The sequence below is a fragment of the Panthera onca genome, chromosome A2 (genome assembly GCF_046562875.1).
Source record: "Panthera onca isolate mPanOnc1 chromosome A2, mPanOnc1 haplotype 2, whole genome shotgun sequence".
Taxonomy (NCBI): Eukaryota; Metazoa; Chordata; class Mammalia; order Carnivora; family Felidae; genus Panthera; species Panthera onca.
In genome coordinates, this window is record NC_138340.1 from 17,075,178 (window position 1) to 17,090,643 (window position 15,466).

A 15,466-nucleotide genomic window follows, 5' to 3' on the forward strand; every position below is an offset into this window, starting at 1 on the left:
TCTTTACTGACAGCTCAGAGCTGGAGGCTGCTTCAGATTCTGTGTCTCCCTCTCTCTCTCTCTCTCTCTGCCCCTCCCCTGCTCATGCTCTCTCTCTCTCTCTCCAAAATAAATAAACATTAAAAAAATGTTAAAAATGGTAAGGTATGCTTGTGGGTTGAACTGTGTCTCACCAAAAAGATATAGTGAAGTCTAACTTCCATTACCTGTGAGTACAATCTTATTTGGAAATAGGGTTTTTGCAGCTGTAATCAAGTTGAGAGGAGGTTATAATGGATTAGAGGGGACCTTAAATCCAATGACTGGTGTCCTTATAAGAAGGCCTGGTAAAGAGACAGACATGCAAAGGGAAGATGGCCATATGAAGTCAGAGGCAGAAATTGGAGTGATGTGATTACAAGCCGAAGAATGCCAGGGTTTATCGGCCAACCACCAGAAGCTAGGAAGAGGTGAGGAAGGATTCTTCCCTGGAACAGTCGGAGGGAGCACAGCCCCACTGACACTTTGACTCTAGAACTCTGGCCTTCATGGAGAGAGAATACATTTCTGTTGTGTTAGCTGTTCCGTTTGTGCTCATCTGTTACGGCAGCCCCAGGAAGCTGACACAGGTGAGGCGTATGTGGCGGGGATGTGCCCTGTAGAGACAGATGGCTCAGCACTGCGTGCGCACTCCTCCTAAGTGAAGCGATCCATCAGTGCTGAAAGGCGCCTAGACAAATGAACTTTCTTCTGTGATGCCTAATTTTCCTACATTTTTGGTTTGTCCTTTCTTTAGAGAGGAGGACACAAAGCAGGCTATGGAGTGGGGTGGAAGAAACAGAGAGGAGGGATCTAGGGCCCATCGCCTGACAGCACGAGGGAGCCGAAGGGGGATGTCTCAAGCACTAGATAATCACGGAGGGGCGGGTGAGTGAGCTGACAGCAGAGCTGAGGTCCCCAGAGAGGATGCTGGCTGGCCTCCTGGAGCACAATCATTGAGAGGCACAAACACTCTGGCAGGAAAGAGGGCCAGCACAGATAGACATCAGTATATCCTATTGCAACACAGCAGCCTCTTCATTGGGTCAAAGACTCTTGGCGACACCTGGTAACTCTATTCATTAGGCCTGCTTTGTCTCCTGCTCCCCTTCAGATCTAGGTTTTTCTATCCCTCCTGCGTATGCTGTGAAGGTGGGACAGAGCCAAGGGCAGTGATCTGCATCCCATAATACTCTTGTGAGAAAAACAAAACATGATACTAACAAACCCTCATGTCTGGATGGGATTTAGAACTTACAAAGTACTTTCACAAACAATCCCTCTTGACTGGGCCTCCTCGTGAAAGGAGCCAGAGGTGCCTAACCATGAAAGACAGGTCTGTCCCCTAATTCAGAGAGTACAGGAAATCCTAAGTAAAACCATGCCAAACCCCCTAAAGTGGATAAGCATCAGGTTAGGAAGCCATAATACACACAGACCATAACCCAACATCCTAATTTGCAGCCCTATCCAATAGCAAAGAGCAGACTGAGCTCATGGCACCAGCTGAATGCCATCTGGGCAAGAGTCCCAAGATGAAAACAGAGGACTTCTGTTGTTAGTAAATGGGAGACTAGGTAAATTTGGACCAACCCTTCCACTAAGGACACCAAAAGCTGTGCAAACATCTGAAAAGCATCAGAGAGCTAACAAGATACTAAAGAATTACAAGGCTGACGTCCCAGAGAGGACAGGAAATCAGACGGATGAGCCCAGCATTTAGGGCCACTTCTTCCCTGGAGGCACTTACCCATTTGGAAGAGGGGGTGAGGACAGTAGTGTTTCCAAACATTTGGGGGCATGGGGGGCAAGTTGGAGCACAGGGCCCACCAAAGGTGGAAAGATGCTGGTAAACCACTGCCTTTTTGGGGCTGTGGCCCCAGAAGATTGTGCCCTAGAGGTAAAGATGAACCCAAACCAAACCAGCCCTTGCAGTCTGATAGGACTGGTTTCAGTGGCCTGGAAAATCTCCAACCTTGATCTGGAATAATGTGATCCCAGAATTCTAGGGCCCCTGGGCACCTGATAGAAGCAAGAAAGCAAACAAGCAAGCAAGCAAGAAAGCAAGCAAGCAAGCAAGCAAACAAACAAACAAACAAAACCTTTTCTAAAGGAAGAAATCATCCTAGGCCTTAAAATATTTCAATAAACTATTTCCAAATACAATGTCCATCACAAAATAAAGAATAACGAGGCATTTGGGAAGACAGATCAGGAGAAGTAGCAGAAATTAGGCAACAGAAACACACACACAGCAATTCCAGTTATTGGAATTATCACAGATTGAACATAGGCAAAATTCTAGAAAACTCTCCCAGTAGTAATTCTGGCTATTTGAACTCCTAATTGTCTCTCGAATCCACCCTTGTTTGTTGCCTGCACTGATACAATCTCCATTCTGTTTGCCGTCACCACTCTCTCCAGAGCTGTCTTCTTAGAAAACAAATCTGATGAGGTACGAAGAAAACAATCAACAAAACAAAAAGGCAACCGATGGAATGGGAGAAGATATTTGTAAATGACATATTAGATAACGGGTCAGTATCCAAAAATATATAAAGAACTTATCAAACTCAACACCCAAAAAACAAATAATCCAGTGAAGAAATGGGCAGAAGACATGAATAGACACTTTCCCAAAGAAGACATCCAGATAGCCAACTGACACATGAAAAGATGCTCAATATTATTCATCATCAGAGAAATACACATCAAAACCACAATGAGATACCACTTCACACCTGTCAGAATGGCTAAAATTAACAATTCAGCAAACAACAGATGTTGGCAAGGATGCAGAGAAAAGGGAACACTTTTTCATTATTGGTGGGAATGCAAACTGGTGCAGCCACTCTGGAAAACAGTATGAAGGTTCCTCAAAAATTAAAAATAGAACTTCCCTATGACCCAGCAAATGCACTACTAGGTATTTATCCAAAGAATAAATACAAAAATGTTGATTCAAAGGGGCACATGCACCTCAATATTTATAGCAGCACTATCGACAATAGCCAAATTATGGATAGAGCCCAAATGTCCAACTGATGAATGGATAAAGATGTGATACACACACACACACACACACACACACACACACAGGAATATTACTCAGCGATAAAAAATAATGAAATCTTGTCATTTGCAAGATGGAACTGGAGGGTATTATGCTAAGCAAAATGAGTCAGTCAGGGAAAGATATCATATGATTTCACTCATATGTGAAGAAACAAAACAGATCAACATAGGGGAAGGGAAGGAAACATAAGATAAAAACAGAGAGGGAGGCAAACCACAAGAGAGTCTTAAATACAGAGAACAAACTGAGGGTTGATGGAGGGGAGGTGGGGGGGGATGGGCTAGATGGGTGATGGGCATTAAGGAGGGCACTTGTTGGGATGAGCACTGGGTGCTGTATTTAAGTGATGAATCACTAAATTCTACACCTGAAACCATAAAAAGAAAAGAAAAGAAAAGAAAAGAAAAGAAAAGAAAAGAAAAGAAAAGAAAAGAAATCTGACATTGTTTCAGCATATTTAATGGCATTCAAGGCCCTTCACAATCTGTCCTAAGTTGCCCTTTCCAGCCTCATTACCTAGGACACCTCCCTCTCACAATCTTTGGTCATATGGCAAGACTTTCCTATGGGTATCCTCGTGCTGCCTTGAATGTCCTCTCTTCCCACATGATTCTGAAAAATGCCTCCTCATCCTTCAAAGTCCAACTTAAAGCTCTCTCCTTGAAGCCTTTCTAAACTAGTAATTCCAACTCTTACAGATTTGTATATACCTCTATTATGACATTGGCACAGTGTATTATAATTATTTATTTAGAATTCTGTTTCTCAAGTATACTGTTAATTTCCTTAGGTTAGGGTATGTCTTATTCACCCAGGGTTCCTGGCATCTAGCGTAATGCCTGGCTAAGTGCTCAGTAAATATTTATGAAAGAAGGAATGTTGTTGTTGTGGTTTTTTTTTTGTTTTTTTTTTTTAGTAAACTCTACAACCAACATGGGGCTGGGGACTCATGACTCTGAGATCAAGAGTAGCACGCACTACTGACTGAGCCAGCCAGGAACCCCTAGGAAAGGGTATTCTTAATAATAGGCTCTACAGACTCATGGACTGAATTGTGTCATCCCAAATGTTGCATGTTGAAGCTCTAACCCCTAATGTGACTGTATTTGGAGATGGGCTTATAAAGAGGTAATTAAGGTTAAATGGGCCCTAATCCATAGGACTGGCATCCTTATCAGAAGAGGAAGTAACACCAGAGACCTCCCTCTCCACGTGTGCATAGAGAAAAGGCCATTGGTGGATAGAGCAAGAAGGTGGCTGTTTGCGAGCCAGAAAGAGAGGCCCTGCCAGAAACCGACTCTGGTGGTACCTTCATCTGGGACACCCAGCCTCCAGACATATCTATTGTTTAAGCCACCCAGTCTGTGGTATTTTGTTATGGCCATCTAAGCTAATATATAGACCATTTCTGGGATTTCAAACATGTACAAATATACGCTTTTAGTGAAGGTAAGAATTCCAACTCAAACTGACAAGAATGGGTGGTGAGTGGACACAATGACATTAGGAAAATGGCTTTTTAAAAAGTTTTATTTCAAGAACTTTGTTTTTTACTCTTATTTCAAAAAAAGGTGGGTCAAAGTACAAAAAAAAAGTAGTTGAATAACAGCGTAGGTTTAGAAATCACAGCAGCAGAAGCAATGTACAGACAGCACAGACAAAACAACCCAACGTATGCAATTTTGTTTGGGTTCTTTGCTTAGTGTGTGTGTGTGTGTGTGTGTGTGTGTGTGTGTGTGTGTTTCCCCTCCTGTACAAAATACATCAAAGCATGCCATGAGATCAGAAAAAGAAAAGAGTTTAACAAATGGTTACAAGAAATAGACTCTGTACAAGAGGAGGTCATGTTTCTCCCCGCACCCCCCCTCCCCCCATTTCCTCTCTTCTTGTTCTGCTTTAGGTTAGGTTATTCTGAAGACAGTTCACCTCCAAGTCAGCCTGGTCACCTTTGCCACCCTCAAGTTTGGGTGACATGGAGTTCTGGATGTTAAATGACTCCTCCTCTTTCAGGCAGGACTTGAGAGCTTCCTGGATTTTGTGGGGAGCACTAGGGTCATCCTGGAAGAGGAGAAAAGATGAGGAGGGGCATGAAGGAGACAGTGGGTAGAGGGATCAAATAACACTCTAGGCTTTTGAAAGAAGAAAGAAAGAGGCTCTAAGACTCTTAGCAGCTACTTTCTAGGAATGTCTTCCTAAAAAAATACTAGCCAGACAGGGATGAAACCTGGCAGGTAACCGGATTACAAATCCCTTTAATGGAGGCCAGTCTGAGGTTTTCAGAGGGGAGGGGGAGGGGGTGGGGGAAGGGGGAGAGAAATAGTCCCTTTAACACTTGATCTGGCCCCTCAAGAGTCTCAGAGCTCCCCTTGGGCAGGGCCTTCCATCCTGCTGAGGCTCTGCTTTCCCAGAAAGGTACTGGTCAGGGAGCTCCCCTAGTCAGGGGCACGAATAGGCCCATGGTCAGGTGCAGAGCTGCTCCCAGCAAAACTAGGGCCCCTCTCCCCATGGCAAGTATACCTCCTTTGACAAGAGGCCAGAGATGTGCGTGCCCCTTTACCAGGAGAAGTTGATCTACCAAAAGATGCTAGGGGTGCCTGGGTGGCTCAGTCGGTTAAGCATCCGACTTCAGCTCAGGTCACGATCTCGCGGTCCGTGAGTTCGAGCCCCGCGTCGGGCTCTGGGCTGATGGCTCAGAGCCTGGAGCTGCTTTCGATTCTGTGTCTCCCTCTCTCTCTCTGCCCCTCCCCCGTTCATGCTCTGTCTCTCTCTCTGTCTCAAAAATAAATAAACGTTAAAAAAAAAAAAAAAAAAAAAAAAAAGATGCTAACTTACAATCCATGCCCGGGTGAGTCTGGCCGCCTCCATGGTACTCGTGCGGCTTCGCGTCAGACAATACTCACAATACTCATGCGGCTAGCTTCCCACCCATTTCTGACGTGAACCCGCCCCATGTATGCATGTCTCTCCATGTACATTGCCTGCAGCCCTGTGACAACCTCCTGGCCCTGAACTGAATTTGCTTGTCAGAGGTTTTCTGGAAACCCCACACCAGTACATAGTCCTCCAGGTCTGTGTTCTGGGCATTCAGAGAACTCCCACAGTGGCACCGGCCTTCCTGCCGTGCTTTTCCTGCAGGGCCATCTGGGGGTTACAGGCACACCTCATTTTTATTATGCTTTGCAGACACTGCCGTTTCTTTTCATTGAAAATTTAAATTTTTTAAATTTAAATGTATTTTTTTTAATGTTGGTTTATTTTTGAGAGAGAGAGACAGACTGCGAGCAGGGGAGGGGCAGAGAGAGAGGGAGAGACAGAATCTGAAGCAGGCTCCAGGCTCTGAGCTGAGCACAGAGCCCGATGAGGGGCTCGAGCTCACGAAGGGTGAGATCATGACCTGAGCCGAAGTGGGAAGCTTAACTGACTGAGCCACCCAGGCGCCCCAAAATGTTATTACACTGAAGGTCCGTGGTAACCCTGCAGCAGGCAAGTCTGTGGGTGCCATTTTTCCATCAGCAACTGCTCACCTCGTGTCTCTGTGTCACATTTTGGTGATTCTCGCAATATTTCAAACTTTTTCATTATTATTATTTTTGTTATGTGATCTGTCATCAGTGATTATGACTCAGTGAAAGCTCAGATAGTGATTAGCATTTTTTGCAATAATGTATTTTTTAATTAATACGTACATCTTTTTAGACAAAGTGCTATCGCACACCTGCTAGATTACACGCTGTAACATCACTTCTATGTGCCCTGAGAAACCACAGAATTTGTCTGATTCGCTTTATCTTGACATTCACTTACTGCAGTGGTCTGGAATTGAACCCACAATACCTTGGAGATATGCCTATATACCCAGTGTGATTCAGCTGGCCTCAGTTCCTTCTTAGGCACTCCAAATAGCTATTGTAAGTGCTTGGAACTCTGCTGATCAAAGAGGTTGGGTGAACACCCAGGCAGGCTCACCGGTGGCCAGAAGGGTAGAGAATGTTGCTATCTGACCAGCTAGCTCAGACCTTTCTTGGTTTAACCACTTCCAAAATTGAAGGTCATCATCATGCTGAAGGAACATGACAGTCTCCACACAACTGTGGCGAGTCCTTGCCCATGCTGACTGCTACTGAGTTTGACCCATAACAGCACTAGGTCAGGGTAGTGACTAGTTGGACAGAAGGTAGGGAAAGGCTTCAGGCTTATACAGGACACTACGGGTGTTCAAAAGTCCTGTGCCTAAACAAACCACTGTCACCTCCCCCTGCTCCCAGCCTCACTTAGCACTTTTTCAGAAGACTGGCTTGAATACAGCATTATAATACAGTTTCAAAGACCTCAGGAATGATTTATGGACAACAGGAGAACACACGTTCCCCATTCACAACTCCACAAGAATAAGAAGAAATGAACTTCATATAGTGTTGAGGCAGATTTCAGGTACTTGGTATTTTCTATTACTGCTGGGAGAGATTTAGAAAAAAACCTTTTCAAGAGCATAAATTTAGATGTGGTGAGATGGAAAGATCTCCATGATATATTAAGTATATGTATACACGTACACACACGTACACACACAGGCTTTAGGGAGAGGGAAGCGGGAGGGGGTAGAACTGCAATTTTCATTCCATGTACTTCTGCGTGGTTTGGGGAAAGACACTGGGCACGGAAGCTTGAGAGGTGGGCCTTTAAAGATCCTGGGTCGGGGCACCTGGGTGACTCAGTCGGTTAAGCGTCCGACTCTTGGTTTGGCTCAGGTCATGATCTCACGGTTCGTGGGTTTGAGCCTCCTGTTGGGCTCTGTGCTGACAGGACGGAGCCTGCTTGGGATTCTCTATCTCCCTCTCTCTCTGCCCTCCCCAACTCATGCCCAAGTACACTCAAAATAAATAAATAAACTTAAAAAAAAAAAAAAAAGTAAAGATCCTGGATAGAACAGACTTTGGATCACAGCAAGCATGGAACAAGAGAGGATAGCCTGTGTTCACCCACCCTCTCATGAGGACAGTTCTCACTTCCGTGCTGTTCAACATCCTGCTCCCCCCACCCCATCCTTGACATCAGACAGGCTTTGAGGGCAAACAGGGGCATCATGTGAGGAAAAGTAGATTTAGGGGTGTTTACAGATCTGGACATCTAAGCTGTGATGCCATGAAGGTGAGGGCCCAAATGAAACCTGGCCCCTTGAGGGCTCATGGGATTTAGACAGATGAGAAAACCGACTTCTGGGCCGATAGGTGGGATACGGATATTCTAAAAATAAGGAACATATGTATCCCACGATGCTATTAGACAAGCTAAGTACTTCCAACAAACAGCACAGGTGAGGCAGTGTCTAAACCAAGATGTAGCTATCCTAATCCACATGTCTCCTCCAGAACTAGATCCTATTAAGCTTAGGGCTGCTGAAACCCTCTGCAGAAGGCCCGTCTGCCTTTGGTTTGCGGAAGTCACTCGTGGAGACGGAGCTGGCCCTCCATCTGGCCTAAGTCCTGGCAACTGCTCTGCGTCCCCCTTCCCGGCATTCCACCCCAGCCAAATGGACATCCTTCAGCCCAGGGGTAGTGTGGGTTCAGGCCCGCACCCCCACTTGTCCAGACACAAATCTCTCTCAGAAGGGGATGGGCAGTCAGTATTTTACCAAATACATGAAAGAAATCGAGCCTAGGAGTAAGAAAGATTTAAACTGGGGATGGGGAGGTCAGGGGAGGACTAAAGGACCCCATGGACAAGTCTAGTAATTACTAGACTGAAATCCTGGAAGGTCTGTCAAATCTCAGGAAGACCAAGTTATATCCACGACCTTCGCTGACGGTGCAGCGTTTGCCATGGGACTCGGGTGACTTCCCACACGCTGTGCTGCCCACACGCTAGCCATTCCTCCCCTTTCCCCGATGCTCCTTTCGGGGGCTGGCTGCTCAGCTCCAGGGCCCACGCACTCTCGGCCACTGGCTCCCTGGCTGTGGAACCCAGGCGAGGAGCCGCACGAGGCCACTGGAGCCGTGGTGGGGAGGGGAAGTGTCGCCGGCACAGACACCAGCAGCGGCTCCTTCCCAGATGTTGTCTGAAATCATTCAGAGTGTGGCCTGTAGAGATTGCTGGAGATGGGTGGGGAAAATGACCCACTCAGTCCACTTCACTTATGTAAAAGAAATAACCCCTAAGATAAGTAGGACTCTCCAAAATTTTCAGAGCCTTCAATACCAAGGGCATTTGAGGGGTGAGGGGAAGGAGGTGGCAGAGACTACATGGGTGGGTGTGACTTGGAGGCTCCTGGTTCCCCCTCCCAGCTCGCCTGGAGATCTCCCGGCTTTCATCCTGCTGCTAACATCACTGGTAAGCAGCCAATGTGGCGGCTGAAGCAACAGATAGGGCTTCACGTCATAATAAAGTGGCAACGGTCTTAACTGCCAGTGCCTGCAAGACCTTCAGTATGACCAAGTCTGACTTTTGGGCTAGGTGGAGAGCGTTAAGAGATGAAGGTAGAAAATCCACAAGTACACACCCTGCTGGACGGGACAGGCATCCCCTCTCATGCTCAGGGCTTTGGCAGAGAGGACATGATGTCCCCTGGGACACAAGTTGAGGGAAAGATGCCAGGTGGGAATGACCTTCGAGATCCAAGAGGTGACAGAGACCTCCAGAACTCATCTTGCCGCCACTTCACTGAGAGATGTCCTGAGCACGGCCCAGAAAACCCCACGGCCCTTCTCAGTAGAGTCCGCCATAGCTGCCCAGTCCCTGCTCCACTCCGTTTTTAAGGCTTGCCATGTTCTGAGTTCAAGGTCAGTGGGAACGTTCATGGACAAATGCTGTCCCTTCCACAAAGTTGGGTCAGCCAAGAAGAACTGGAAACCTCTGTATTGGCTCATGCAACCAAGACCTCCGAGAAAAGCTAATTCCTTCCTCTCCCTCTTTGGGAAGAGGGAAGGAGTCTTTCTACACTTGGGGTGACAGAAAATGTATGTGTCAGAAACTTTCTTAAGACATTTGCACTCTGCGGACAATGAATACCCTGACTGGAGGAACCATCGTACAGGTCTGACCTGCTGCCCCACATGTATGAGATGGCAGATCAGACAACAGAACCAGAAGACCTTGCAGTAGGCCATCAGTCACCAGTATTCCACAGATGACTGAATGCATACTACCTCGAGGCGCTGGGCTAGGTGGGAAGGGGGTATACGCACAGGCCTACATCCTGTGGGCTGATGAATGTGTTTATCAAGATTAAAGTTTATAAGACATCTTGTTTCCTCGGTTATTATGTCCATCTTGAACTTATTAATATCTTGATGCATACCAAGTAAAATAATATCTGTTGTTTCTCTACCCTTTATATCAAAGACTTCAAAAAATTATCCTAAACTAACCTCTTTCATTTCTTATTTAAAGGACCTCTTTGCTCCTCCTCCACCAGGCCAAGTTCTTCTTTCCTGGGGTTTGGTGAACAAGGTCCCATTTACTATTCTTCTCTCTTTTCCTTCTGGGGGCTACACTTTACCCATCTATAAAAGGAAAACAACGATCTAGATCTGTGCTGTCCCATACGGTAGCACGAGCCATGTGCCGAATTCCTGGACTTGGCCATGACACGATCTGGAGCTTGGATGGTTTCCGCTTTATTTATGAAATTCTCTCTGACAGTATCCAGTACTTAACTGGTTGTCTGGTCCAGATAACACACTAAGCCTGGATCTTTAGAAACTGGTCTATTGGGACCTTCTATTGGGTTTCAACTGACATTTACAAGCCCATCTTCCTAAGAAGAGAACTTACCCCCAGACTCATGCTTCCACCAGTGTTCTGTGCTTACCTTACCCTCACCAGTGGATATATGCCTGCCAGTTTTAGGGTGCTTAAACAATACAAAGGACACTGTTTTCCTAGCCATCCAGAGGTTTCTGCTCTCATCCCAAAGAGCAACTACCATTCACTTCAGTGCCTGCCAGGAAATTCTCTCTCAATGAAAGCAGAGTGTTTCTTCTTGATACAGAAAATAGAGAGAAAAGGAGAAAGACAAATCGGACTTCTAAAGTCTAGACGAAGCTAAAAATCAGGAGTCCTCCTAGACAAAGAGCTTCCATACTACCTGTAACTCTGCGCATCAAGGAAATGACACGCCATCCTGCCCTCAGTTCCACAATCCCCGTCCCAGCAGGTCACCCTGAGCTGACCTCCAGAGCTGTGGGGAGGGGTTCCACACTCACTTGGAAATAGATCAAAGACAGGGTAGGGGCCGGGTGTGCATTAGCCTGAGGGGAGTTGTGGGGGGAAGACGAGTTACCTGACAGACAAGTTACCACAGAGAGCCAAGGTGAGGGCAGGGGGGAAGGAGGTACGGGGAGTGTCTCCAAGCTTCCTTACGTTTGGGTGAGAGCCTTCGGCAATGGTGGAGAGGGAGAAGTTATCGTTGTGGAGCTCAGACGGGGTCCGGAATTTGCTGGTTAGGACAGAAGAGAGCAGGGAAAATGTGAGTGAAGTGATCACGGCCAAACCTGACGAGAGCTTCCTGGGTCAAATACTGTATTTCATCAAATGCCATGGGCCGTAATAAGATGTGCCATTACATGCTGGACCGCTGAGAAAAAAACTTCTACCATTTAAACTGTGATCCAATACTTTCTTATCACCTAGAGCGTTTATTATATACTGGAAGTAGCTCATTGTGACATTAGATAAAGAACTGATGGTGATATGAACAGCTCTGGCCAGGATCGCGAACACCAGGCACTCACATCTACATCATGACTGCATCTGGCCAACAGTGGTTATAAGATACGAGCGACCAATTTCAGGCATGTGAATATGGGGGCAGGGGCGATGTGTATCTTAGAGTCAGTACAGCACAGCAGTATCTGTCGTGCTACGTGTGGTGTTATCAGAGCGGTAACCGGCCCTGGGAAATGAGGGTGACAGCGTTTGAGCTGAAGGGGCACGGGGGCCATGCTCTGTACAAAATGTGTAGCCTGCTAGGGGAGGAAGGCCGAGAACGGGCCCTGTCTCTGGCTGCTGCCCCTCTAGCAGTTGCCCCTTCTCTCCCCCACCCTCCTCAGCAGCTATCCTGATAGGTGGTCGCACCCTCTCCCTCTGCTCCCCTCTGCTGCAGCCACCCTGGGTGCAGGCGTGGGGAAACAAGGGTCCTGGCTTGTGATCACACGCACAGATACGGCCCCGCCTCAGTGCACAGGCACAATGGAGAGACCCCTTCTGCCCCAGGATGGTGAGCTGAAAGGCCAGCGAGTGCACGTTGCATGAGTTTACCCAGCAAAGGAGCAACAACAGATGGTGTTTGTCCTTTTCCCAGGGCCCAGGGAAAGTCCTTCAGTCACATTCTCTGGAGGGGGTCTCAGGTCAGGGGGAGGGGATAAGGGGGCAACAGGGTAAAAGGGAGGTTGGGGGCAGTTCTGCATAAATTTTCTCACGGGCCCCCAGGCGGCTGAACTGCCACCTCCTCCTTTTCTGACTCCAGTGACACTTTAGGACATTCTTTGGCTCAGTGCTAAGAGTGATTCTCTCAGCATATAAGGTCACGTCCAAGTGTTGAAGGCACGGATGTAAAGGCAAATGCGTGCTGACTGACACAAGCACACAGCAGCCACTCCTCTGCTGAGAGAGAAGCTGACACGAGACTCTATTCCCATCTGGCCCTTAAAATCCACAGCAGAAGTTAAGCCTAGCCCCTCCCACGCCCAATATTCTACTTAGGAGAGGTAAAGTGGATTTCCCGAAATTCCTTGCACTTTTGTCCCGACCAAGGGTTGACAAGTTTTCTACAGCAATGCACTGCCAAGCCCCTTCTCTTCCGTGTTCGCGGAGGAAGAGCCCGTACTGACAGCAGGTCTGAGGGAGCTGGGGTTCCTTCCTGTAGATGTGTGAGTGGGATCCTCACACCGGCCATGACGGACAAAGCCCTGGGAAACAGGTGCAGTCAGCCAGTGGTGGGGTGAGCATAGTGACCTACACGGGGGACCACAGCCAGGTGCACTGGTGGCCTTTTCTTTAAGCACCATCTATCCCCGGGGTGGGGGGTGTCGGGAATAGTGCCAGACAGTGGCAGAGGGGCCACGGGGTCTTGGGCTCTACGGCAATGCCAGCACATCCCGCATAGGAATGGATACACTTGGATGAGTGTTTGGTGTGAAAAACACAACTAGGGATGTAGAGCAGGTGCCCGGGCCCCTCGTGACGATGTCCCTGGAGCAGGTGGAGGGGTGCGGGCGTAGGGTCAGGTGGGGCGGGCCCACACAGACTCACTTGGTCCTACGCAGCTTGGTATTCTCTGTCTTGAGCAGATATAGCTTCTTGGCGAAGAACACTGTCATCATGAAGAGCAGGAGCAGTACAAGGGCGGCCGAGCCGACGGCCACGCACATCACCTGGAAGTCGGTGATGATGGACTCGCAGCGCATCCCCTTGTGCCAAATGTAGTCCTGTGTGTTGCACCTGTGGCGGCGACAGAGAGAGACTGAGATGACAGGCAGACAGCCGTGGCCACAGCGAGGGCCTGGTCCCTGAGCCCCATACTCACCTCAACAGCCCATTCCTGGGACTGTGTTGAGGAAGTGAGATGTCCCCGATCTGTGCAGGCCTCATAGCTGAGACTCTGTACAACCACCCCATGAAGTGACGGGCACTGAGGAGGGCACTTGTTGGGATGAGCGCTGGGTGTTGTATGTTAGAGATGAATCACTGGCTTCTACTCCTAAAACCAGTACTACACTGTATGTTAACTAACTTGAATTTAAGTAAATCTTAGACGTCCCATGAAGTGGGCAGAGCAGCGCTAAGGTCCATGATATAAACAAGGCAACCAGGGCACTGAGAAACTGAGTGAACTGGTCATTCCCATGAGTATGAAGTGACTGCGGAGGGTGAGAACCCTGGCTTTCCCCCTCGCAGCCTCAATGACAATCACAGGATTCTCTCAGCTCCCCCTGCCCTTGGCTCTGGGTGAAAGACAAGATAATAGGACCTCTGGCTCCAAAAGCAGTCAATTCACTCTGCACGTGAGAACCTATCTTGCTGTTCTGCAGTCCCATCTAGTTCACCAGGCTATCCAGACGCCAAAATGTAAGGAAGTGACAGACAAGGACGAACACAAAGATGGATGTACATTCCCCTCCTATCGCAGCCCCCCAAATTCTGCCCCTAAAACTTCGTGTCCTATTACCATGAGAAATGTCAGGAAAGCACAGTGAGAATCAACCCTCTGGGTGGGTTTTAGTCCTTTTGTTGAGTGACTTTCTCTTGCCCTTGGGGACATTCCCAGGCTCCAACTCTTCCAATGACATTGCTGTTTCCATGGGAACCAGGCTGCTTCAAAGAGGAAAGATGTGGAAGGATACAGAAGCAGGCAAATGAGGGAGGACATGAACCTCAGGGTGAATGACAGACAAGAGAAAAGGGGTCCAGGAATGGGGAAATTAAGCATTGGAGAACTGGGCTCCTCCACCTCCGGAATAGGGTGGGGAGATGTGACTTAACAGGAAATTTCTTTCTTTTCCAACTGACCCTCTGCAGTCCAGGGAGGCTATGTGTCTGGGGAGGGCGGGGAAAGAAGATCCTGCTAACTTGCTGCTCTGGAGAAGTTCTGCTGTAGCTCCGATCATTTCCCTGCAGTGGGCCAGGGCGGCGGAGACAAAGGCATGCTGCAGTCTGCAACTGAGGGCTTGGCAGTCTCCTGTGAGTGGAATGCAAAACAGTTTCCGGGCCACAGCCGAGCCTGGTTGTGCACAGCGGGAGGAGGAGGCTGTGGGGGAGGAGGGGGGAGGCCGGAGAGTGACCCCGGGATGGAAGGTGAGCAAGGGGGGGGGGGCTGAGGGGGTGGGGAAGGTGGGCAGGGGGAGACTTATGGAAAAGCCCTTCTGAGGCAGGACCCACTGGAGGGTCCCTGGTCAGCACACCCACACAGCTTACTAAGGACAAGCTTAATTTCTCACTGGGGCGTCCCAAGAGCTCCAGGAGGTTCTGGGACCTTTTCTAGCTCTCCAGAAGCAGCAAGGACCCTACATTTCATACTGTGATAGGAGAAGACTACTTTGAAGGTGAAAATGCGGGCCTCCGATAGGGTGGAAGATAATGATTTCACTGCTCCCAGGCTAAAATCATCACTGTAGTTCCCCTAACGAAAGCTTGAGGAGCAAAATCACAGGGTTTCCACATATTTCTGGTAGCCCTTAACCAACAGGCAAGGTCTTGTTGCCATAATTTCTTGATCATGGTTCCTTTTAGCAATGACTGGACTACTCCAATCAGAACAGTGTGGGCACATCCTATATGACTGACCCTAATCATCTCACGATCATTTATATGAAAGAAGGAACTAGAAGTCAAGCTTTAATGCCAAAGGCACAACATTCACGCCTTCTACATGTTATT

The 15,466-nt window shown here is 48.0% G+C and overlaps 1 protein-coding gene across 4 annotated transcripts in view; it reads right to left on the minus strand.

The window, feature by feature from the left end:
* Positions 1–15,466, minus strand: part of CSPG5 (chondroitin sulfate proteoglycan 5) — a 53,814-nt gene that overhangs the window by 35,323 nt on the left and 3,025 nt on the right. For 3 of the 4 annotated variants that reach the window (XM_060630899.3, XM_060630900.3, XM_081793960.1), the window contains exons 3-4: positions 13,343–13,531; positions 11,453–11,528 (exon numbers count right to left, since the gene is read on the minus strand). In XM_060630899.3, coding sequence (XP_060486882.1) covers positions 11,453–11,528; positions 13,343–13,531 — 265 coding nt within the window. Of the gene's footprint in view, positions 1–4,606; positions 5,153–11,452; positions 11,529–13,342; positions 13,532–15,466 lie in introns of those variants that run through there. The other variant, XM_060630898.3, reaches the window with a different exon arrangement.